The sequence below is a fragment of the Stegostoma tigrinum genome, chromosome 17, assembly GCF_030684315.1.
Source record: "Stegostoma tigrinum isolate sSteTig4 chromosome 17, sSteTig4.hap1, whole genome shotgun sequence".
Lineage (NCBI taxonomy): Eukaryota > Metazoa > Chordata > Chondrichthyes > Orectolobiformes > Stegostomatidae > Stegostoma > Stegostoma tigrinum.
This window is the reverse complement of record NC_081370.1, coordinates 31508044-31533448: the sequence shown is the minus strand read 5'-3', so window position 1 is coordinate 31533448 and position 25405 is coordinate 31508044. Positions and strand designations below refer to the sequence as shown.

The window sequence follows — 25405 nt, the reverse complement described above, 5'->3', positions numbered from 1 at the left end:
CAATAGATTGACTTTAGGGGTGGCACGGTGGCTCAGTGGTTAGCACTGCTGCCTCACAGCACCAGGGACCTGGGTTCAATTCCACACTCAGGCAACTGTCTATCTGTATGTAGTTTGCACATTCTCCCCGTGTCTGCGTAGGTTTCCTCCCACAGTCCAAAGATGTGTAGGTTAGGTGGACTGACCATGCTAAATTGCCCATAGCGTTCAGGGATGTGTAGGTTAGGTATTATAATAGGGGGATGGGTCTGAGTTGGAAGCTCTGTGGCTCAATGGCTCAGTATGGACCTGTTGGACCAAGGGGCCTGTTTCCACGCTGTAGGGATTCTTCGAAAAAACCAATATCTGTTATTACCAGCACAGTAATGCTGACCATGAGGAAAGGTCATGTGCTCAGAAATCTATTGAAGCCAGTGAGATTATAAATGCGAGCACTTTGAGTGAATGTCAATAGCAGATAGCACAGACCTATTAATTTTCAACTATCGCAAACCAAATTAATAATTTGTTTAACTTTAAATAGCCTTAAGCTATGTCAACTTATTAAAAGAGCGATAAGGAGGAAAAGATATGATTCAATGGACTGTAGAGGAAAGAATTCATTTGGAAAATGTTCCTTAATCTTAATGTTTTGTTAAACAAAGTAATATTTGTGAAGACTTTTACATTAATTGTTTGGATACAGGTGACACTAAGGTTTACAAAAATGAATGTTGCGAGACAGGCAGACGTTAACAGATACAAGACAGGGTTAAATAATTAACCTGCCCAGAGATAAAGATACGAACATTAAAGAAATAGCACTTCCAACTTAAGGCTGAATGAAGAGGTCATAAGCACATCAGGAAGAGTATTAGAAGTTAAGATAAAAGGGGGAAAGCTGAAATTTACTGGGTAGATGATATAAACAACTACAGAGAGATTGAAATAGAGCTATGAAATATCTGTATAAAATTGAAATTTCTATTGTTTTCACAAAACTGCTAACCCAGTTAAAATAAACTGTGTCAGGACTTGTCAAACTACATGACACGAGAGCTTAATTTAAATGTGATAAATGAAATTCCATCTAAACATGTTACATATGGAGAAAAGTCTGATTCAGCAAAGTGCTGGAGTTATAAAAGTGAAATGTTGGGATTCAGCGCTGACTATGCTTGAATGTCTGATGATAGACCGAAATATAAACTATTGTAGTTTACCATGAATCATGTGGAATATAAGGCAGTTTTCAAAAATGCATTTTTTATTGATTAGATATTTCTATTCAATACACCATGCCTTGGGCATCAATATAAATGTTCATAACTGCCACAGGAGACAACAGTTGGCACCTGCAAAATTAATGGCCAGACTTCACTAATTTTAAAATTCCTTTCAGTATTTAAAGGACAAAAATCGGCATCAATTAAAACGTAAACACATTGAGCTAGAAAGTCACATGTGGGCTTTACTTTTGGAGCTTTAAATTGATGCAAGTGGTTTTTGCCATTGGTCACATATGCAGCCAACACTACTCCTGCTCTTATTGACTGTCTGCCTACCTGCTGACTGAGTTGGAAGAAATCAGGTAATTCTAAGATCCTAAAAAAGCAGTCCTCTTAATTATGGGGAACCTGTCCACAATTGGGGACATTCAACAGCTACAAAATAGTTGTAACATATCCAGACCAAAAACCTTTTTATTAATGCTATTTTCTAAAACCAGCAAAGAGAAAACACAGAAGTTGAAGATGTCATAGAACTTTCCTCACCAGTATCCTTTCCTGGAAAGTTTATCATGAATACGTTTTTTTTTCCCCATGGAACAAATGGACAGTCAAGGTAATCAGTTGCAAATTCAAAGCAGGGAATAATGGACCATGCTTTGTGAGTCAAACTCTGCTGGAAGCTACTTTTTAGCTAGACATGTTAAGGTCACAGCAACATTGACCTTTGTTTGTTTATGGCTCATTTCAAATGCCTTTAGGGAAACAATTCTGGAATTAGCCAATCACCCGTGTCTCATTGCCTGTTTCAGGTAGTCACTGCTCCTGTCAGAACAGGTCAATGTATTTACTTCAGTTGAACAACCCAGCAGCAATAGTACAGTCAAAAATAATTGCACCCAATATTAAGCTTTCCAAATGATCTAAAAAGTTAATACAGGCTGGGATATTGCTTCAAAGATAGAAATGAGTGAGAAGATTGGCACAAATGCAGACAATTATACATAGATACACATAAGATAGGCTATTGCAGCTTTGTATAATCAGTAATAATTGTTCTATCCACACAATGATAAATCTGATATATCATTTATGTATTCCTATCATTCTTCAAGTTGTACCCTCAAATTTCCACCTGATTTCAAAAAGACTAAGAAGAAAGAAAAGACAATTTTACGTCCATGGCTGAATCATACGAATAGGGGGAGTCTGAATCTACTCAGCTAGGTATCATTTTCATTGAATTTAATGAAGTGTTACTCTCCATAAACAATAACAACAACTTCCTCTGTTCTGAGGAGGGATCACCGGCCCGAAACATTAACTCTGATATTTTTCTTCACAGATCTGCTGAGCTTTTCCAGTGCCTTTGTTTTCATTCCTGATTTATAGTATCTGCAGTTCTTTCGGTTTTTATTTAGTATTTAATTTCCATTAAGCCTAGCGAACATTTTCATGCTATAATCCCCAAACACAACCCATTAACTACCTCCCTCATCCTTACGGTACCCTTACCATCTGATGCTAGCCCGATTCTCCCCCATGCCATACCTGGAAGCTCTCACCGCTGGCCAGATATCCCAGTATAGACCTGCATCCCTGGTGCCAGAGCCCTCTTTTAAACACTGTTGTGCAGGTATTCCAGAGATACCCTACATGAGTGCACACAGGCTTTTAGATATGATGATGGTCAAGAGGAAATTGCAGATAGGGACCTTGGAGTCCTGGAGCAGGGATGGTGTTTTAGATTAAGGAGATCATTGCAGCGCTGGAGTAAGAGGATGTTTCAGAGGTTTCAGAAACAGAGTTATTTTGCCTTGAGCTAAGGAGTAAGAGGAAAAGCAATTACTTTGCTTGATGTAATCTATAAACTACCAACCAGTGAGAAGGATATATATAAACAAGTCTGTAAGGAAATTGCAGAAGTGTGAACATCATAGAGTAGTTGTATTGGGGAGCTTTAATTACTCTTATACGGGCTGGCCTATTGGTAGCGTAACAGGCAGTGAGAGGCAGGCTTTCTTCAGTTATGTTAAGGAGAATTTTCAACAGTGACATATGAAAAGCCCAACGAGAAAGCAGAATACACATGGTTCTTTGGAATGTGGTGGGCCAAGTAGATCAAGCATCAGTGAAGAACTTTTGGGGTCAATGATCATTGCATAGTAAAGTTTAAGATGATGGTGAAAGATAAAATTAGCCAAGCTTAAATAAGAACAATTGAATGGCTGACAGCAGACTTCAATAGGGCAAGAATGGAGCGAGGCTGGATAGAGTGAAACTAAACATTGATGGGAATGTCCTTATTTCCCTGAATGACAAAGGATATCAAACTCAAGTGTCTGGTTGTACATACATTTGAGAACCAAAGTGAACACAGAACATTCAAAACTGAAGTGAAAATCTAATAAGAAAAGCAAAGAGGAATTACGAATAAAGACTGGCAGTTAACATTTAGAGAAACACCAAAGTCTTCTATAATTCATCAATCATAAAAATATGGCAAAAGGAAGAGTAGGGCTGATTAGGGTCTTGAAAGGGAATCTACACGTAAGGATAGGAGACATAGCTGAGGTGGTAAGCAAGTATTTGCACCTGTCTTTACCTGCAAGGCTGCTGCTGCCCAGGCCATGGTAATAAGAGAGGAAACTCTGTCATTGTAAGCATTTAAATTGATAAAGAAGACGCATTGGATATGTTGCTGGTATTTAAAGTGGTTGCATGACATGCATCCAAGGATATTGAAGGAGGTGAGAATGGAAGTTGAAAAGGCACAGGAAATAATCTTTCAATTTCTATGCAGAGCTAGTTTTGGGTCAATAGCATCTTATTTCTGGAGATGTTGTCTTGAGGGAGGATGTTGCTTTCTTGGTTTTCGTGCTGCTGGATTTAGAGGATTTTGTGAGGATGCAGATGATGGTACGTCTGCACAACGTTATGGAACTACCCTCAGTGGCAGGTCATTCAAGTTTCTGAAATATATAGGAGCTTGGGGAACCCAGTAATTCAGGCCCTCAGTCTTCAAAGCATATGAACGAATGGACTTTTCACTGAACACTTGGATAATTGAGGCTGTGTTCCAAGTAGCTCCAAAAGTCTAACATTTCCTCAAGTCAATTGAAATTAATAACAAGAATGTGCAAATTGTAAACAATTTTCCATAACTTAAGAGAAGTCTTTCTATGAAGACAAATATAGCTGATTAAATTCACCATCACCTTCAACGTGCCAGCCGAACCTTTGGTTAACTGAGAAAAACAGTAGTTGAGGCCCAGGATCTCAGACCCAAGACTAAGGTGAAGTACCAATAGGTGAGTTAATGGACCATACAGACGGACACATTTTCAGATCTATGATACTTGCTTTTACTTTAACATATTGGTGCATTGAGTTGTATTTTAAAATACAATATTTAAAGAAGGTGAATTCACTGTAATTTTGTTCAAAAGCCAGAAGGTCTGCGAAGTCAAGATTCATAGTAAAGATGCATATTTAAGCCAGAAAGAAAGGATTGTGGTTGTCACAGCATTGCATGTATTCCAAATTTGATTAACAAGGATTTATTGTCTTACACGCTGTCCATTAGCCAGATTAGTCTATTTTAAAATCAACGGAAGATTTTTTTGTATGCATACTGCAAGTAAGAGTAGATAGAGCTGGTTATGTTGGTGACCCTAACGGAGTATTGTTCACTGGGGAAAAACACAAAAAGAGAACAGCAAAGGACCTAGCCAGTCATTTTTCAAGGAACAGCTACGAGCAGCTGTTTTTATGGAAGGCTGAAATGCATGAGTTCAGATTCTGTAATTATGAATCATGTAGAAAGGGACACAAGAAGATAAATCAATTGACAGCATACAGAAACATTAAATGGAACAGAAAGATGCTGCTGCAGCACTTTTGCAGCTGCAGCAGCTTTACAGGATTGTTTGCCACACAATATCCTGATAAAGGAGGCAATGCCACTAGTCCCATGCTCAATTACACACCCTATCTTGCACTATTTCACTTTTAAGCTGCTTTTAGCAATACTGGATGCCTATTGCTACAAAGGGTTGCATTGCTCTAACATTATGACTGAACATGAGTACTTTCATCGACGTCAGATGTGTGTACCTGGGGACATGCTGGCATTTGTGTTGGCAGATTTAACAGACAAGGATCTGGCATAATGGGTTGCAGCTCAATTTTCCATCTCTCCCCAGCCCACAACCTTTACTGAAATATGGATGTAGATGAAAAAAAAATCCTGCTGCTGTCATCTCAGTTTTCATGCAAATAAAAGTTCGAGGAGAGAAGGTTTCCAGCAGTTAAAGTTTTATTTGGCTGTCAGCAAGCAGCAAAATATAAAGGCTGAGCACATTTGACATGACACATCTTCTGGGTATCACTACAAACAGCATGAGATTTTCCTCCCAGTGTGGGAAATTATAAATTCCTGAGGTTTTTTCATAGTATGTTTACCAGGAAAATACTGTAAACTGAGCAATGAGATTTTGACTTTTTCATGATATACTGAATAGAAATGTGAATGGAAAATATACCTTATATAGTCTTTAGGATATTTTTAAAAAGCATTATTTCTTAATTACAAATCAGTGCTCTGGCATCCAACCTCTTGAAATGTCTTTTTCTAATGTTGATAAAAATTTCTCAAAGAGCAAAGGAAAATCTGTGAAAGCAAGAGTGCCCTCTAATGTACAGCTACCCACTTGCAGGTTGCACGGCTCTCTGTCCCATTTCAAATGCTAATTTCACATGAAACATCTGTTCAAGTTTGAGTCTTCTCAGGTCTCAAATGAACAGTGGACAATAATAATCAAAACTTAAGGTGATGAATCTAAAGACTACACAATAAAAGATGGTATGAAAGGTATTACACCATGCATTACCCTAATCTGAGGATGCATTTCTGTTGTAACATTGGGTTGAGGAAAAATACAAGGAAGAATGGTAACAACTCATCGCATGGAGAAAAAAAAGCTTTGCCTGCACACAATTATACGAGAATAGGAGTATCACAGAAACAGGGAAAGAACTGACAGGGAATTTGAATGATTACGGCCTTAAACACAATATTTGATATCATTGTACTGAGATTTCCTATACTGTTGTCATGCTGCCCAACGTTAACTGGGTATGTCTCACCTATTCTCTTGACTATGCAAGCTGTGAAGTTTGTGGAGGGATCTAAATAAGGTGCTCCAGATGATTAAATGAGATTCTCAAAGAGAGAGAGAGAAAAAGGAGCCCCTCTGGTACAGGGTCCAGAAATAGCTGTGCATTGCCTTAAAATTTGAGGTAGGTCTCACTGGGTAATGTTGGAAAGCACCTCTTAACAATTGTGAAGATCTCTCTCAATAAGCTGCTGAAAATTCAACAGAAAATTTCAGAACTGAAATTGATCTCTCAGTCTTCAGCACGGGTTACAGAACCAACAATGTAAGAGCTTGTGGCAGCAAGGACTCTGGCCCAGGAATGTTTTTTTCCTCATTAAAATATATTTTGTTGCAGGAGAAACAGATGTATTCCTTGCAACCCCTCAAAGACATTGTGGGCTTCACTGTTCCTGCATCTATTCAGCTCTTGCTTAATCTCTGAAATACAGATCAGCATACCCGTGCCCTAATTTAAATTTACATTGCCAGGGACAATTCCAACAACAGTGCCATTCCCAACAGGAATCAGCAATGGGGATTGAAAACAAAAGCCAGCAGTTAACATCTCTTGGGCACCGTGTTCAGGGCAGGAGAGGGGGCGTGGGAGGGGCAGTCTGTCACTTGGTTTGGCCCTCACATTCCAATTCTTATATCCCAACATCAATCAGAGCATAAGTATTAGGGCTGCCCAATAGACTATTCTGAATGATTAAACACTCGAGGTGGAGTTCTAAATTTTCTTTGGTAGTGATATCAAATTACAATTTCTGTTGAGGCATCATAGAAGCAGTTTAAACTAAAATGGCTACAAGAAATGAAAGTTGAAAATGAGGAGGTTAGGTAGATATGTAAAGCAGATAGCAAGAGTTTCTATAACTGTCCAAAAAGGCAAAGTATAAGTAAAATCAGTGTTCATCCTCTGGACAGTGAAAATAGCGAGTTAAATGGTAAATGAAGAGGAAATAAATAAACATTTTGTTTCTCTCTTCACTAACGATATTCAAAAACATCCCAGTAATAGCAAAAGATAAAGAAGTGAACTAGAGATGGAAATTAATAAATTTGCAATCACCAGGAAGCAGTTTTAGCAAACATTGATAGAGCTGCAGGCTGACAAGTCCTTGAGTTGTGATAAGAGGTGTGCAATTTATATTTATCAATATCATTATTTTTAGGAGTTTGGATTTCAAACTAGTGGCATACGAGTGTTGGTTTATTTTTGTAAATGATGTTAATTTTTCAAAATTGCTTTATTCTGGAAAGGTTCCATCAGAATAGAAAACAGCACAAAATTACCCCTTCATTTAGAAATAAAGGGAGTTGGAAAACAAGAATCCTAGATAAATTAACTTGATATCCGATATGGAATGTGTTGAAATCAATTATAAGCAAGCTGTGGATGCACACTTGGAAAACAAGTTGATCAGGAAGGGACTGCTTTGTTTTGTGAAAGAAAAATCATGTTGACCCAATTTATTGGGACTCTTTGAAGGAGTATAATACACTAAAGATAAAAAGAAGCCCATAAACTTATTTTACTTAGATTTACAAAAAGCATTTGACAGGTGCCTCACAAAAGGCTATCGCACAAAGTAGCGGCTATCTGTATAGCAAATGAGCGTCTGAAGAGAAAAATTCCATTAGATTAATAGACAACCCCAGCTGCCAGTGTATTCTGCCTTAGGTGTCAAAAGGAGAAAAATCAACCCGCTATATTATAAGTGTGCCAAAAAAATTGACATGCAAGCATGTCTTTTGATCAATTATTTTACATGGAACCATTTTAGTTAAGGCCAAACAAACAACTTCTATTTAGAAGGTACTTTTAAACTTCGTAAAATCCCATGAACAGGTTTCACAAGAGCCTTGTCATACAAAACTGGACAGTCTGTTTCATAGGAGCTGCTGACCAAAAGCTTATGGTCAAGTGGGTAAATTTTAAGGAAAATTGTAAAGGGACTAAATGAAAGAGGTAGTTAGGGAGGCAATTCCAGGGTTTAGGAACTTGGCAGGTGAAGGGTGCTGGGTGGTAGAGTGATTGAAATCAGGGTTAGGCAACAGATCAGAATTCAAGGGCCACAAGTATTTCTAAAAGTTATGGGGCTCAAAGAAATTACAGTTAAGGAAAGGTGAAATACAAGAAGGATCTAAAAACTAGGATTACAATTTTAAACTCTTTTAAATATTTTCCTAAGAAAGTCAAGAATTAGTGTCTTAAAAAAAACACTATTCAGAAGTGTAGGCTATGTTGTGATATGCTAGTCCACCAAACTGTTTCTTCCATTAATTAATTTTTCCATATTATACATGTTTCTTTTCAATCATAAAATCCAGACAAAATTATTTTGATTTCAGTTCAAATGACATGCTTTCTCTTGCTCTGTAGACATGCAAAATGAGGGTGGACTGCCGTAATACTTCTCAACAAACTAGAAAGATAAAGAACATTTGAAAGTAACTGAGTCTTTTGCTTTCATACATGCCAGCAAAATATGTGATCAAAAACCTTCTGATCTCTTCAGTACAGACCTCCCTTATACCTTCCATGAGACCCAGTCTACTGAGGACAGAAGAATATTAACATTTCTGATGAAGCAGATGTAAATGCACTTCTGAAACCTAATTTATGTCTCGTCAATGTATTTTCAAATCTGCCAATTCTATAGTTCTATCTACTGCCACCTCAGAAACCACACCAACTGGGAATCTGTGCTTTTATATTGAAGATGTCAGGAGGAAAAGCAAAGCATTTATTTCACTAGTTCAGTTGTCAAGGCGAGTTAAATCTTCACCAAACCTCTTCAATAGACACATTTGTAATTGAAATTATCTTCAGAACTGGAGCTATGCCAAACATATGTTTCTTTTAAATAAGCAAAGAAGGCAAACATATGTTCTGAATATAGTTCCATGATCAACTTGTGCCAAAGCACCTGGTCAAATAGATGAACTACCTCTATGCTCCCTCACCATGCCATAACATATACAAAACTTCATAAATTGCAGTTTCCAATCCCAATTATCCAATCCCAATTTATTGCAGTATCCAATCCCAACTTGTTTTCAAACAATTCCATAAAGAGCATTACAAATGGGACATTCCATCTGGCCATGAGCAGAGTAGGATAGTGCATGGAGATTAAAATTTGAATCTGCAGTCTCCCACATAACAATTTTAATCAGCCAAATGTCATGACTAGATGTGTTAGATCCCAAATTGCAATCTGACTTGATAGGTAATATTTTGCTTTTTGTTTGGTTTTAAAAGTGTGGTATTTCACAGAAACACCAAGGCACAATCCTGCAGATTTGATGTTAACAATAAAACGGAAGCATATTACAAAAAACAAATAGAGAATACAGTAAATAAACAGACTATATACTTAGAACTAAAAGTGTTGGAGAAACACTCAAATCAACCAGTCTTTGTGAAAAGTGAAACAGCATTAATGATTCTCCAGTGCATTTTGTTTTTATTTCAGATCTTCGGCATTCACATCCTTTTGCTCTAATTTACATAAAAAAGTTCTATGATTTAAAAACTGCATTCCTTGTCAGAGAGATAACAACCTCCCCTCTCACACACAAGATTAAACTTAACAGATGTTTCTGTTCTTGGTAATATGAATCTGACAGCTCCTTCATAGGGTGCACTCTATGCAACTGAGTATAGAATGTTTCAGTTTCAGAAGTTTACTTTGGGGTTTTAACCAAACACTGCTGGTCAGGAACTTTTATACTAAACTGAGGTGATCAATTTCTTGACAATTCTAAACTATCTTCAGACCCAATTATTTCACACATCTGTCTCTAGACAAGATTTCTGCAAAAACTGAAACTAAGAAGGCTTTCTTCAGTTTACGGGTGTTTTCCCTAAACCCCCAAAAAAATCCATTCACGAACGTTCTACTTGAAGATAACGCACAATTGTTTTCTCTGTTCATTCATTAAATTCACTTAAGGAAGCCAGAAATCCATTACTGTCCAGGAATTCACCCTGCCATATGATTTTTAAAAGAAATCACCATAGCTATAGAAGTACTTATAAGTTAATCATTGAACTCCATCATAGTGCTATGACTCAACTGATGTTATCACTGGACACATCAGATCCCAGACTTATGTTTGGCATGATACATCATATTTTGTTTCTTTGCAGCATTTAATGAAATGGCTTCACGTAAAACATAGCATGTAATTTTCAGATAAAAAAATGTGAGGCTGGATGAACACAGCAGGCCCAGCAGCATCTCAGGAGCACAAAAGCTGACGTTTTGGGCCTAGACCCTTCATCAGAGAGGGGGATAGGGTGAGGGTTCTGGAATAAATAGGGAGAGAGGGGGAGGAGGACCGAAGATGGAGAGAAAAGAAGATAGGTGGAGAGGAGAGTATAGGTGGGGAGGTAGGGAGGGGATAGGTCAGTCCAGGGAAGACGGACTTCCCTGGACTGACCTATCCCCTCCCCACCTCCCCACCTATACTCTCCTCTCCACCTATCTTCTTTTCTCTCCATCTTCGGTCCGCCTCCCCCTTTCTCCCTATTTATTCCAGAACCCTCACCGCATCCCCCTCTCTGATGAAGGGTCTAGGCCCAAAATGTCAGCTTTTGTGCTCCTGAGATGCTGCTGGGCCTGCTGTGTTCATCCAGCCTCACATTTTATTATCTTGGATTCTCTAGCATCTGCAGTTCCCATTATCACTGATGTAATTTTCAGATTTGGCTTGAATTTTTTTTAACATAAAACAAAATATTTACATATAACACCTGTTTAAAGATTTTGAGATGAACAAAAATGCAGTCTCACTAATCTAAATAACATTTCATTATAGCACCCAACCATCAGACAGAATGATCTTATCTAGCCCACATTGGGTTTGACAAAGCTGTGGCTTCAATTCCTAATCATGCAAATTTGGAAGCCTCTTCTTTGCTTCATCATATAAATGAGGTTTGACTTTCACAGCCTCCTATAACCAGTTCAGGGTTTTAACCAGACACTCTGGAACCTTTAAACTCCTTACACTGAGGTGTCCTGCTTTTCACAATTCTAAATTATTTCGTCCCTCCCTCAGGAGCAACTACTTTACCAACCCAGCTTTAGCTAAGAACTTTGCTGAAATGAAACTAGAAAAAAAGAACTGTTATTCCCCAAGCTGTGGGCGTTTTCCCTAAGCCCAAAATATTTTCATTACTTCTTTGTTTCATCTGCGAGCTTAATGCATTACACTGTTTACGTTGATCATGTATAAACTTTCCCAATGTTATCAATAATCCAGTCCTCTCCAGGAAGTCTCTCTCTCTCTCTCAAAACATACTTTGTTTTAAATGAAATCACCATGACAGAAATACCATGAAGGTAACCATTAAACCTCCTCAGACACACAATCATTCTTTTTTTTCCCACTCACAGGGTGTGGATGCAGCTGGGTGAGCCAGCATTTACTGTCCATTGCTAATTGCCCAGAGGGCAGGTAGGTGGCAAACATATTGCTATAGGCATAGACTCACATGTAGACAATTAGCTTCTTTAAAGGCCATATCAGCTTTTTTTTCAGGCTATCAACAAATGTTTCACTGTCATCATTATACGCTTAAAATACAGTGAAGAAAATCTGAAATTAAATCTAAAATCTACCATGGTGGGATTTGAATCCGGATCTCCAGAAAATTAATCGCTGGATGAATATTCTAATGATAACATCACTAAGCCACTGCCTTCTTAGTTTTCAAAGTACTCTGACACATATTGAACAAAGGCATTGACTTTTTTTCATGCATTTTACCACAGTTTAAGACTGTCTACCTTGTGCTTGACTTGTAGATTAACTTGTTTCTCACTGTTCAAATATAATCAGCCTCAGCAACACAATGTTTCCCATCACATCATGCCTATGATAATGTGCTTACAATCAACTGCTCATCATGGTTTGAATAACTCCGTGTTTTAGTACAGACATTACTGAACAAAACTGTGTGTGTGTGTGTGTGTGTGTGTGTGTGTGTGTGTGTGTGTGTGTGTGTGTGTGTGTGTGTGTGCGCGCGCGTGTGTTCACATGTGCACGTGTGCATGTAGCTTGCAAGCCCACAGCAAACTGGCTATTAGGAAGAGTTGCAATATTGTATACGTGCAATATACAGAGTCCTTCAAGATGAATTCTCTCGAAAGAAACATACACTAGGTAACTGCGCAATGATCTGTCTGAACCTTCCTCCTATTGAGGTCCTGGGATCTGCAACTTCCTTTCCTCAGGTAATTCAGGCTTCTCTTCATTGAAATTGGACAGATCACCTTCCTTCATTGCAAAATTAGGCAAACTACATCAAGGAATGATGTTTCTTGACTTTTAGTGAATATACAGTAGCTTTACACCAGATCTGTCAATGCAAGTAAATCTTCTCTTTTAACCCTATGTCCCTCTCCACCAGAACTCTTGTTGTAGAATGAGTCTAATTCAATATATATTATGCCTACACTCTCTGTTTTTCCAAACAGCCACCTTGGACGTAGAGTCATAAAGTCGTACAGCAAGGGAACAAACCCTTCAGTCCAACCAGTCCATGCCAAACATAATTCCAAACTAAACTAGGCTCAAGTGCCTGCCCCTGGCCCATACCCCTCCAAACCTCTCCTATTCATTTACATACCCAAATACCTTTTAAATGTTGTAATTGTACCAACATCCAACACTTGCTCAGGAAATTCATTCCACATGCAAACCACCCTCTGTGTAAAATATTTGTCCCTCAAGTCTTTTGTAAAGCTCTTTATTCTCACCTTAATAATGTGCCCCTTGTCTTGAAATCCCCCATTCTAGGGAAAAGACAACTACCATTAATTCTATCTAAATCTCCCATTATTTTGTAAGGTTCTTTCAGGTCATCTCTCAAACTCCTATGCTGCAGTGAAAAAAACTCCCAGACTTTCCAGCCTTTCTTTATAACTCAAACCTTCCATACCCAGTAACATCCTTGTAAATCTCTCCAGCTTAATAATATTCTTCCTACAACTGGGTGACCAGAACTGGACACAGCATTCCCAAAGAGATGTCACAAATGTCCTATACAACCTCAACATGACTTCCCAATTCCTCTACTCAAAGGGCTGAGCAATGAAGGAAACCATGCCAAGTGCATTTTTAACCATCCTGTCCATATGTGACACTAACTTCAAAGAATTGTGTGCCTGCACCCTTTGGCCTTTCTGTTTTACAACACTTCCCAAGGCCCTACCATTAATTGTATAAGTCCTACCCTTGTTTGTTGTACCAAAATGCAATACCTCGCATTTATTCAGATTGAAATCCATCTGCTATTTTTCAGCCCATTGACCCAATTGATCAAGAACCCTTTGTAATCTTAGAAAACCTTCTTCACTGTCTTCTATTTTTTGTGTATTCTGCAAACTTAATAACCATGCCTTCTATATTCTCATCTGAATCATTTATGTCAATAACAAACAAAAGAGGACCAGAACAGAGCTCTGCAGAACACCACTGGTGACGGGCCTTCAGTCCAGGGAGCAACCTGTCACCAGCACACTCTGTCTCCTGCTGTTAAGCCAATTATGCAAGCTCACCCTGAATCCCATGTGACCTAACTTCACTAATTAGTCTACTATGCAGAAGCTTGTCGAAGGCTTCACTAAAACCCAAACAAACAACGTCTACTGCTCTGCCATCATTAATATTTTTGATAACTTCCTGAAAAGACTCAATCAAGTTTGTGAGACATGATTTTTCTCACACAAAACCATGCTGACTAACCCTAACCAATTTTTGCCCCCCTAAATGTTCATAAATCCATTCTTTTATAACTGCCTCCAACAATTTACCCACAACTGAAGCCAGACTCACAGGTCCCCGGTTTCTCCTTATACCTTTTTTAAACAAAGGTACAACATTAGCCACCCTCCAGTAATCAGGCACCTCACCCATAGTTATAGAAAATGCAAATACATTTAGTTCTGCTATAATGTATGTTTCGTTAATGCAAATTGGCTGTAATGTGATCGATGAATAGGAGATGCCATTTGGATAATACAAACTTTCTGCTGTAAAGGTAAAGTGATTTCCCTATAACACAATTTTCTATAGCACGAGGTCACACAAGAAGTGTTATAGGAGAACTACCTGTACTCCGGCAAAGAGCCTTGCAATTTCCTTAATATCTTTATTCATCCGTTGTTGTTTAATATAATCATCCCTTTTTATTGCAGAGGCTAACGCATGATCAATATTGGAAGGGAGTTGGAAAACAGGAAACCCTAGGTCAACTATTGTGACACTACCGTCTCTTTTACATCCCAACCCCCACAACAACTTTTCTTGCTTATTGATTCTATACTCTGGAATATTGAACTACTAGCCCTGCCCCTAGCTCAGTCATGTCTCTGTACGAGCAATTATGTCATATCCCACGTATTAATCAACTCAACTCATCATTATAAGTTACTGATGAAGTCACAGATCACACATGTATAATTTTCAAAAGAACAAAGAAGTTTCACCCTTAACTCAAGAAGAGAGTTTTCTTTCCAGAAATGGGAAAGATAAGCTGGGTCACTTGTTCTTAGGCAACTTCCCTCTAACTGAGCTTGGTCTTAGCAGGCTCCCCTCCAACTGAACTAAACAAGAGATCTCTTTGAAAGGATACCTGGTACTTGCAAACAAATCCATTTCCCACAATCCTTCAAAACTTTAATTCTCTAAAACGTATTAAATTTAAAGCGTCGAACACTGGCAAAAGGATTGAAGGTATTTGTGTTTAATCTAAAACTAATGGAAGAAAGCTGCAGTAAATGAACTGAGACATCTCTTACCTTGATTGTTTCATCATGATAATAGCATGAGAAGGACACAAGGAAATATGTTTTTTTGATTAGGGCTAAAATCATCCATTCTGTAGTATAATCATCATCCGGTCACCATTTATGTTTATTTTGCATAGCTGTTCAGTAGCATATTCCACAATCCCATCAGCCAACTTGAGGAGGGATTCATTGAAATTGTAGACATGCGCACCGAGCCGTTTGGTTTGGTTACAAACGATTTGTCACCCTCCAAGGTAACATCGTCAGTGCGCCTCCAGTGAAGCAACAGTGTTCTGTCCTGTTTATTATTTATATACCTTGGTTTGTTGGCGTGGCACTTTTGGTTTTGTTTCTCAATTGTTTGTGTGCAGCATCTAATTCAATGCGTTGGTTGTAGGAGTTCCAATTGGAATTCCAGGCCTCCAGGAATTCTCTGGTGTATCTCTGTTTATCTTGTGCAATTATCTATGTGTTGTTCCAGTTGAATTTGTGTCCCTTGTTGTCATGTGTAGCGAGACAAGTGAGAACTGGTCATGTCTCTTGGTGGCTAGTTGGTGTTCATGTAGCTGTACAGTTGATTTTCTTCGGTTTGGGCTATGTAGTGTTTCTCACAGTCCTTGCATGGTAATTTGTAAATTACCCCAGTTTTGCTGGTTTTGGGTTTAGGATCCTTTATATTCATCGGTAGCTGTCGTTGTCAGTTGTGGGCTACTCTGATAGGGGTCTGAGTGGTCTTGTGGTCATCTCTGAAATATCATTGATGTGACATCACTACTTACACCCATAAACATTGAGCTAGCCAAAGAAACACCTGCCACACTGCTGGACAAATCACATAAACACGCAATCCAGGGCACGCAACATCATCAATAAGGGCACCACCATGAAACTACGAGATCTGTGCCTCTCAACCTACTTCACCTTCAACAACAGAAAATACAAATAAATCAATGGAACACCAATGGGATCCCCAGTATCAGGATGGATTGCAGAACCAGTAGTGCAAAGGTAGGAACAGACAGTGCTCCCCACTATACAACCCAAACTTTGGGTCTGATATATAGATGACAGCTTCTTGATTATTAAACACACAAAACCAGAAGAAACCCAGTGACACAAACAACATCTGTGCCAGGATAAAATTCATGAAAGAAGAAGAAAACGGCAACCAACTATTTTTCTGAAGTGTCCTGACCTGAAACATCAGCTTTCCTGCTCCTCTGATGCTGCTTGGACTGCTGTGTTCATCCAGCTCTACACCTTGTTATCTCTTAACCAACTATCCTTCCTGGACATAATGGTAGAACACAGAAGCAACATGGAGCTCCAGACTAACACACATAAAAGGATCACACAGACAGACCAAACACTCAATTACACTAGCAACCACCCCAATGCCCACAAACAGAGCTGCATCAGGACACTATTTAAATGAGCCACAACACATTGCAGCAGCCTGGAACTTTGCAAAGCAGAACTGGAACACTTACATGGAGTCTTCAAAAGAAATGGGATAACGAAAAAGCACAATCCGCCATTACCTCCGAGACAGACTGCAACAGGAAGACACAACATGACCAGACTCAGTCGTCACCCTACCATATATCAAGGACATTTCAGAGATGACCACAAGACCACTCAGGCACTTAGGTGTCAGAGTATTCCACAAACCAACAACGACCCTATGACAATTACTGACAAACATAAAGGATCCCACACCCAAAACCGGCAAATCTGCAGTTATATATTAAATACCATGCAAAGACTATGAGAAACACTAGGTAGGCCAAACAAGAAGAAAATTGACTATACAGATATATGAACACCAACTAGCCACCAAGAGACACAACCAATTCTCATTTGTCTCGCTACACACGGACAACGAGGGACACAAATCCGACTGGGACAACACATCGATAACCGCACAAGCTGAACAGGAACACGCAAGGGAATTCCTGGAGGCCTGGTATTCAAACCAGAACTCCAAAAACAATAACACTGAATTAGACTGTATAAACCACTTAGAAACAGAACCAAAAGTAATACCAACCATCCCAGCAAACTCAGGCATATACACTACGAGCGGGCAGAATACTAACACTACACTGGAGATGTTACCTAGCAGGTAGGTTTGCAACCAAACTCACCGGTTTGGTGAGCATGCGCACACCTTCATCCATAACCCGAACTACAAATCTTCTCGCAAACTTTGAAGGATTTATTTGTTCTGTCCTAAGTCACATAGTTAAATATTTTAAATGCTGCTTCAATCAATGGTGTAAAAGCTACAATGTCTAGAGTTGAGACATTCTGAAAACGCAATGCAAATGCTGAAAGGAATTTTCACAATGGAAAGCATGCACTTATGCAGATGGAATTGAGATAGTTCACATAATCGAATATCTTCTGAGCTGACTTTAATGCTAGAAAAGAACTAAGAGTGGTATTATTACTTTTTAATCTCGACACATCATAGAAACAGATTTCACGACAGAGGTGTATTCTTCACTAGTTATTCTCACACATCATTTGGTATACTATCAACACCAAATTCACCTTTATTGTTCAATTTTTACAATTATTTCAAAACTAAGATATTCAGTTCATTGGTATGTGTATTAATCAGAGATAACCTGCAAGCCAAACATGAAGAGGTAAGAAACCATACAAATGATTAGACCCAGTGGATGCTTTGTGAAAAATGCACTTCTGACACTGAAAAGGCGTTATTTTGCTTGTGCATTATACTCCTATGTCCTTGATAATATTCAGGAAACAGGGACTGAACAGATTGTCTCTAAGGACCATATTTCTTTTCAGCTATGCTTTATTGGAACAGATATTATTAATCAGCCTGTGCAGAGATGTGATGAAGCATTGCTGGTGGCAAGTAGGACTTGAACCAAGGTCTCCTGGCTCAGAGGTGGGAACATTACCTCTGTACTATACTTTATTGGAAACAAAAGCAAGACAAATGAAATCACCAGTGAAAAAGCATTAAAAGTTAAACTTGCTTCTTTCAGATTAGCTTCTCATCAATCAAGCTGTGCCTTGGGGATACTCACTGATAAGCGCTGTTACTATGTCCTCCATGTTCTCTAAGAAGCTGCTGAGATGCTGTGTAAAGTTGATGTGTGGAGATGTAATTTGTGACACCAATGCTGCAGCTTCTGCACGAGTGGCTTCAGAATTTCTTTCATTAGTGAGGAGATCAGCCAAGCACAGCACACCATCCACCTGAAAATAAAGATAATCGATAATGTTTTCTGAATAAAGAAATAATTAATAAGTGTACATTTTAAGCCACATTCAATAGTCCATTTTTCACCAGTCACAGCAGAGAGTAGTAGGTTGATTTTTCAAAACCATACACAGCTTTATTAACTCTGGAAAGATATAGTCAATAGAAATTGGAACATAGAAATGTGCAGAAGGCTGTACGTTACTGGACACCTCGATTTTCAGCTCTGGGCATTGTCTCAAACTTAAACAAGACTGGTGGATTATGAGAAAGGTCTGAAGAAGGGTCTTGACCCAAAACATCAGCTTTCCTGCTCCTCTGATGCTGCCTGGCCTGCTGTGTTTCTCCAGCTCCATGTTGCATTATCTCTGACTCCAGCATCTGCAGTTCTTGCAATCTCTAGTGGATTAAAAAGGCTGGTTCACATACAAGCAATCCTAAAAGATCTGCAAAGATATGGGTGCAAAGATCAAGCATTGTGTTGTAAGAATAAATGTGTCCAATATTCAGGGATATTTAATACTAAATGATCAGATTCACTCAAAATCCACAAAGATGGAAAGGTACAGAAGAAAGCAGTAGGCTACTTAAGCCCTCAAGAACGCTTCACTACTCCACTAGAGCATGATTGGTCTCTTGGTTCAATTCAATTACCTGCCTCTGTCTAGATCTCTACATACTCTTATCTAAATGTGGTTTTTCAAAATCAGTCTTCAAAATTTCAATCAATCCGTTATCCGCATTGCCTTCTGGAAGCACCAGTTCCAGATTGCTACCGCCTCATGTATGGAAAGCTCCCTTCTGATTTCACTTCTACCTGTAATTCACTTAGAATGAAGTGATTGGAGTGGGCAGGGGATTGGTTTAAAGCATGGCTTAAGTTGAGCTTTGACAATAACCAGAGGCTTGGATGCCTGCTCAGCCTTAACTCATGCATTTCTGGATCCTGACATCATCACTTGCGAATTTTAATCAGAGAGGTTTAGAGGTGAATGTGAAATGAGTGATGGACATAGACTCCTGACTCCACTGGGATACAGCATACAGTCTACAGGCTTCTGTTGCAAGAAGATACAATAGAGGAGTATGGAAATTGCCCAGGAGCTCGTATGGTTGGCAGCAGGGGAGGTGGAGAAAGTTGGAAGACATTTATGAGGGTCTCTGTGAGATAATGATGTGACAGCATAATTTCATATGGATGTGTATGAGTGTTGGGCTGTTTGGTGGGGATTTGAGATCATGCCTAGAGAAACAGAAGAGTGAAGTGTAGGATAACACGAGGAAAGATAGATTATGCAACTGACCCTGGAATTACTACATCACTTAGCTGCAGTTCAAAATCCTCTCAAAGTTGGAATGTCCATGCTTGTGCGACTGACTTCCACAGCTACTTCTTTTGTGGTTTAAGAGTCTGTCCTCTTTCTCCTGTCCACAGCAACATCACTTCATCACTGCCCCAAGATCCTTCTGTTGGACCTCCAGGTAACAGACCAAGTGAGTAACCTTCCTAGGTCCAACAGTGATTGCAGTAACTATCAAGATTCATGTGCAGCTGAAGCTTTTCTGATCCATGCCAGGAGTCCTTTAATGAGAACATTTTCCTTTGGCAGACCCAGTAGGTCATCCCACCCACTCAATCTGATTGGTCGATAATGAGCATAGTTATCCATTTGCAGTTTGATGTGAGAGAAAAGGTGGAAAACCCACAATTGTATATTTCAGTCTCTTTGACATTGGCTATGGTCAGTACTGGCAACCTCATTCTCACCTTTGGTCTTAAAACTTCTGACATTGATAGTTGTATGAACTCATGAGCTCGCTACTAGGTATGAGTCACAGCTTATGGTAAGGTCTGTTGCTGTCAACCATTTTCAGTGTCAGAAATATAGGGTTGGCTTGGTCCCGTGTGGGGCAGAGGAAAACCACTTCCTGGTCTCACTAGAAGTCTCTCGTAGTTGACAAGATACAATTTATTGCATGATAGTAACATGTTATATTGATATGACAGATGTTGTTACAGGACTTTGAGGAGGACCAGATGTTAGGTTTCACTCATTCAAGATCCTAAGCTGCCCATCAAGCACCTATCACAGTGGGTACTGGTTACAGCACATGTCAATGTTAACTCTTTCAGACCCATACACCACATCAATAACTTAGAAACTCAGAGATAGTAAGAACTGCAGATGCTGGAGTCAGAGATAACACAGTGTGGGACTGGAGGAACACAGCAAGCCAGGCAGCATCAGATGAGCAAGAAAGTTGACATTTTGGGTCGGAACCTTTCTTCAGAAATGACTTTGTAGTAGGGTTATAACTCACTCAAAGACAGTAAGAACAGCAAATGCTGAAGTCAGAGATAACACAATGTGGGACTGGAGGAACACAGCAGGGTCCACACTGTGTTATCAATAACTTAGAAACAGTCTCTTTTTTCCATAGAGTCTGTAGTGTCATCAACCTCCTGAGCATTATTTCTGTCAGAATTAATGGTATATTCTTCTGAGGCATCAATGCTACTAACAGGTTTTGATTGTTGTGACAATTCATCAGATATATCAAATATGACCTAACTGTTTTGCTTTAATTTTATAACTAGTGTGTTAATTTCAAAAAGTGATGTCCATGTTCCACTATCACTGGCGTCAGTTCATACCCAACATGTTCTGCAAATAGAACAATTTACAACTGGGATCCATGTTCAATACTTAAATACACTCCAAGATTGATTCAATTTCAAAGTTCATGGTGAAACACAACTCTGAGCTAGATTTTCATGCTTTCAGTGTCATCCTGATGGAGAGATTGTTTTCATCGAAGGCTGGAGCACACTAGATGTTAGCCTTCTGTGGGAAGCGACCAAGTAGTGGGAGACTCTATGGTAGCCATTAAACAACAGGCAGCAGGATCTAGATGCTCGATACATGCTGATTCAAAATGCAAGTTGCTAGCAGGACTCAACCCTATGAGGAAACAGTCTATCAAAGGAGTGACATGATCATGTGTCCTATTAGCGAGGCCCTGTGTTTGCTAGTTCCTGGGCTACTCCAGGGACTGGGAGAAATATTTCGTTTCCCAGCAGCAGGCCTGTCAAGTATGTGATAGAAGTATGCCCAAAGATCACCAGTGAGGTCAACAGCCTCAGCATGGTCAGCAGCATGGGGGCCCGATGTAGCCAGACCCTTGGTGAAATTCTGCTTCTAACAAGGGGTTGATGCAGTAAATATAAGCTGTCAGCATGAACACCTTACAGGGCAGGCACGCTGAAGGCAGTCAGTGACATCTCAGGTACCCGAGGAGATCATTGTCAATCCTCAATGGAGGGAAATGGAAGCTTGGAAGGATTGTCTTAAAAGTCTTGAACAAATGAAGTGATAGGGAACCAGGATGTCAAATGGAAAGATTAAGTGTTGCTGAAATTTCCATCCTCACATTTCAGGGAAAATGAACATACTTTACTGGAAAATGGACTGACCAAGCTGACAATCTCGACGTTCATGGAAGGGGACATTCTTGATATTGGCAGAGTATTTACAGGCAGGCATTTACAATAGCAAGATTGCTGTGCAGCATAATGACAGGCAGAGTCTTCGTCACCCCTGAACTACGTAGTTTCTGGCAAGAAAATTTGGAAATTTGACAAAATGTCCAGCAAGGTCCTTCTTGCTGTTGAGAGCAAAAGGTCGTATTTTTCAACCAAGTCCTGGATGTTGAGGTGAGATTTTTGCTAGCGACCAGCAAGAGGTGTGTTAACATAGATTATCATTCATTATTACCTAATATCACCTCTTGAATATATATTCTCCAATTCTGCCACTAGATAGCAACCAGACATTGGCAGTTCCTGACAGAACAGGTATTTGGCGACTCAGGCCTTCTGTTTGTTTCTCTGGACCTCTTCCTTAGATATTCGGCTCCAACATTTCAGGGTGCGCTCCATAGTTAGTGATCGCGTACAGCCCATGTTCATGGAACTTGCCATTCAACATCTGCCAGCTTCACCACATCATCACGGCATATCTCTCATCCACTTACAACATGGTTCTGCACTTTAATGTTATACCTAGGAGTGCATCGGTGCCTTTCATTGTTGTTGCAAAGGCATTTTGCATGTGGGGTCAGGCTGATAGATTTGTCCAGGGAACAACTCTAAGCATGCACTCAGTTCGACTCTACCTAGATATTCATTGCATTCCCACCTTGCCTTTTTCCACTTTGGCCCCATAGCTAAATCTGAAAGACTCAAAGGTTTTCTATCTGGCCCTGGTGTTTGGTGCAGAAACAAAGCAAGACATCATGTCATGGTTGTCAGCACTCATTAGCAAAGTGGGTGAAAATGTTGCTGTACCGTACATTGCTATGTCACTCTCCCAACTGAGGCTTGCACTAGCAAATGCACTGCGTGCGCATCAACCAAATGGCCGTGGCTCAAAGTCAAAGGAGAGTAGTCATCAGTCAGACATAACAAACAACAAACTGAATTTCTTGATTTTGATTCTGAAAGGAGAACAACAATCTGGCATGTCGTGTGCTTCAAATTCTCATGAAGCTTAAAGTCACTGCATGGTTTAGTGGGGTCTCACCATGGTTTTATGGACAAAGACAACAGCTAAGTTGAACACAGAAAAATCCCAGAAACATTGACTTATTTTAATGGTGGTGGTTTAGTGGTGAATGTTGGCCAGGAGAGACTGTGAGAAATTGTTACTCTCCTTTAATATTGCCATTGGTTTATTTTATGTCAACATGAACTGATAGGAGCAATGCTTTAACATCTCAATTAGAAGCAGTAAACCTCCAATAGTGCAGAAGTCCCTCAGTAATGTACTAAAATATCAGATTAGGTTGTGTGTTCATGTCTCATTGATAGGGCTTGAATATAAAGGGGAGGCATTGACATAGTGGAATTGTCACTGTGGCTAGTAATGCAGAGCCCCAGGTTAATATTTTCCTTAACAGGCAGACAGGTTAAAAGGCAGGGAAAACGAGGATATGGGCTATGTGCAGGCAGGTGAAATTTAGTTTAACAATGGTATATTTTTTGACGCAGACATAGGGGCTCAAGGGTTTGTTCCTGTGCTTTTATAAGGCATCTGACTGAAGAGATAAAGATGCTGGAAATCACACTGTGGAATGTAAGACAAAAATGCACACAGGCAATTCATTAACAGGCTTCACAGAAAGGGCCCTATTTTATTAACATATGAAGGAATTACAAATTAATGTAATTTTGAACATAGGAAAACAATTTTAAAATGCCAAAAAGCTTTCTGTACAAAACAACAAAACAAAAACAAAATTTATCAATTGAAAATAAATTTTCATGTTACAAACTGCTTTCAAAGCATGCTTGGAACTAGTAATCCAGGCAATTACTAAGTTGTAGAATGACAGAAAGTTTAATTATCAGTGATATGCAAGGCTGTACCTTTCACTGGAGGATTGTATAAGGTAATACAATCTCAGCCAAGCAAATTGTGCCTCATGTCTGGAAGCCATTTATGAAATATGATTTTCATAACTGAGCCACAATTCCAGGTGATATCACAATATCTTAATGAAGATCTGGGAGTAAATTTCACAATCAATCATATGATTCCAAAAAGCTTTACGGATAAAATTAACCGACTGCCTTGTCTCTTTTTATGTTCACAAAAGTTTTTTTGCTTTGTGAAATAATCACTTTGGCAGAGCCTTCTTTAACTTGGTACAAGTAGTAGCTAATTGCACGGTCCAGGGCAGTAATTCATTCAAGCATTTTCAATGAAGCCACAATTGCTTGAATGGTTCTGCAGACATCATTTAGACAAAAAACTTGAAATGCCTGTCGTACAATGCCCCATTTATAGTTTCTACTTTACACAAAACATTTATTTTCAATAAAACATTGATCAATTGATACATTGAGTAGATGGAAGATTAAAAATAAACAATGTAAACATAAGTGATTAGCTACAAATACTTGTCAGAAATCATGGCTAGTTGGAGTAAAACCAAAACAGTCTACTCCAATAAAGCCAAATGAAATTAAATGTTAACTCACTCCGTTCTCTGCCTATGCTATAATAAAGTTACTGACAGATTCAAACAGGTATGGTTGTTCTTTCTATCCTCCCAACTCGAAGACTGCTACCACCGCACTTGTTACAACCAACTCCCAACTTTTGTCTCAATTCCTATTTTACCTTTTCAATCATTCTTCCAACCCAGTGTTGGCATCCACTATTTTTGCTTTACACAACTCATGGCATAAATTGCCACTCCAGAAACTTTAATCCACACCTTTATTGGGAATAGTTTGATTACTAAAAATCTGGTCATATTTTGCAAAAATGCCTGCATAAAAATGTATTGTAAAGGTGACAGGATTTGACACAGAGTGGTGTACCAGACAAATCAGAAATGCTAGCAATAGTTATGCAGTTAATGAGACAAACAGGATCTGTGACCTATAAAGAAAGTAAAGAAGTAAAGAAATTATAGCAAACCTATATAAGACACTGGTTGGGCCTAAACTGGAATATTGAGCCCAATCTAAGAGGAAATTCAGCATGACTTGCACCAATATTTATAGATGCACCATAAAAAAAACATTCTATCTGGATCCATCATGGCTTGGTACAGCAAATGCTCTGCCCAGGACGGTAAGAAACTATAGAAAGTTGTGAACACAGCTCAGACTATCACACAAGCCAACCTCCCAACAACTGACTCAATCTGCACTTCTCGTTGCTGTAGAAGGGCAGCAACATCATTATAATCTCTTCCAACCTCTTCTGTCTGGTAGAAGATACAAAAGCTTAAACACGCTTACCAACAGGTTCAAGAACAGCTTCTTCCTTGCTGTTATTAGACTGCTGTATGGACCTCTCAACTTTCAAAGCTAACATTGATCTTGCTTTTTTACACCTCCTGCAAGGCTGTAACTTTGCGTACCTCACTCTGTTCAATCACCCTATGATCTGTATAATTGTATGTTATGATCTG

General features: G+C 39.1%; 1 protein-coding gene across 1 annotated transcript in view; it reads right to left on the bottom strand.

Annotated features, from left to right (window-relative positions):
* LOC125459436 (protein inscuteable homolog) overlaps window positions 1-25405 on the bottom strand; it is a 410574-nt gene that overhangs the window by 40097 nt on the left and 345072 nt on the right. Inside the window, exon 8 of the mRNA XM_059651868.1 lies at window positions 18243-18414. Within this exon, the coding sequence (XP_059507851.1) occupies window positions 18243-18414 (172 nt within the window). The remainder of the gene's footprint in view (window positions 1-18242; window positions 18415-25405) is intronic.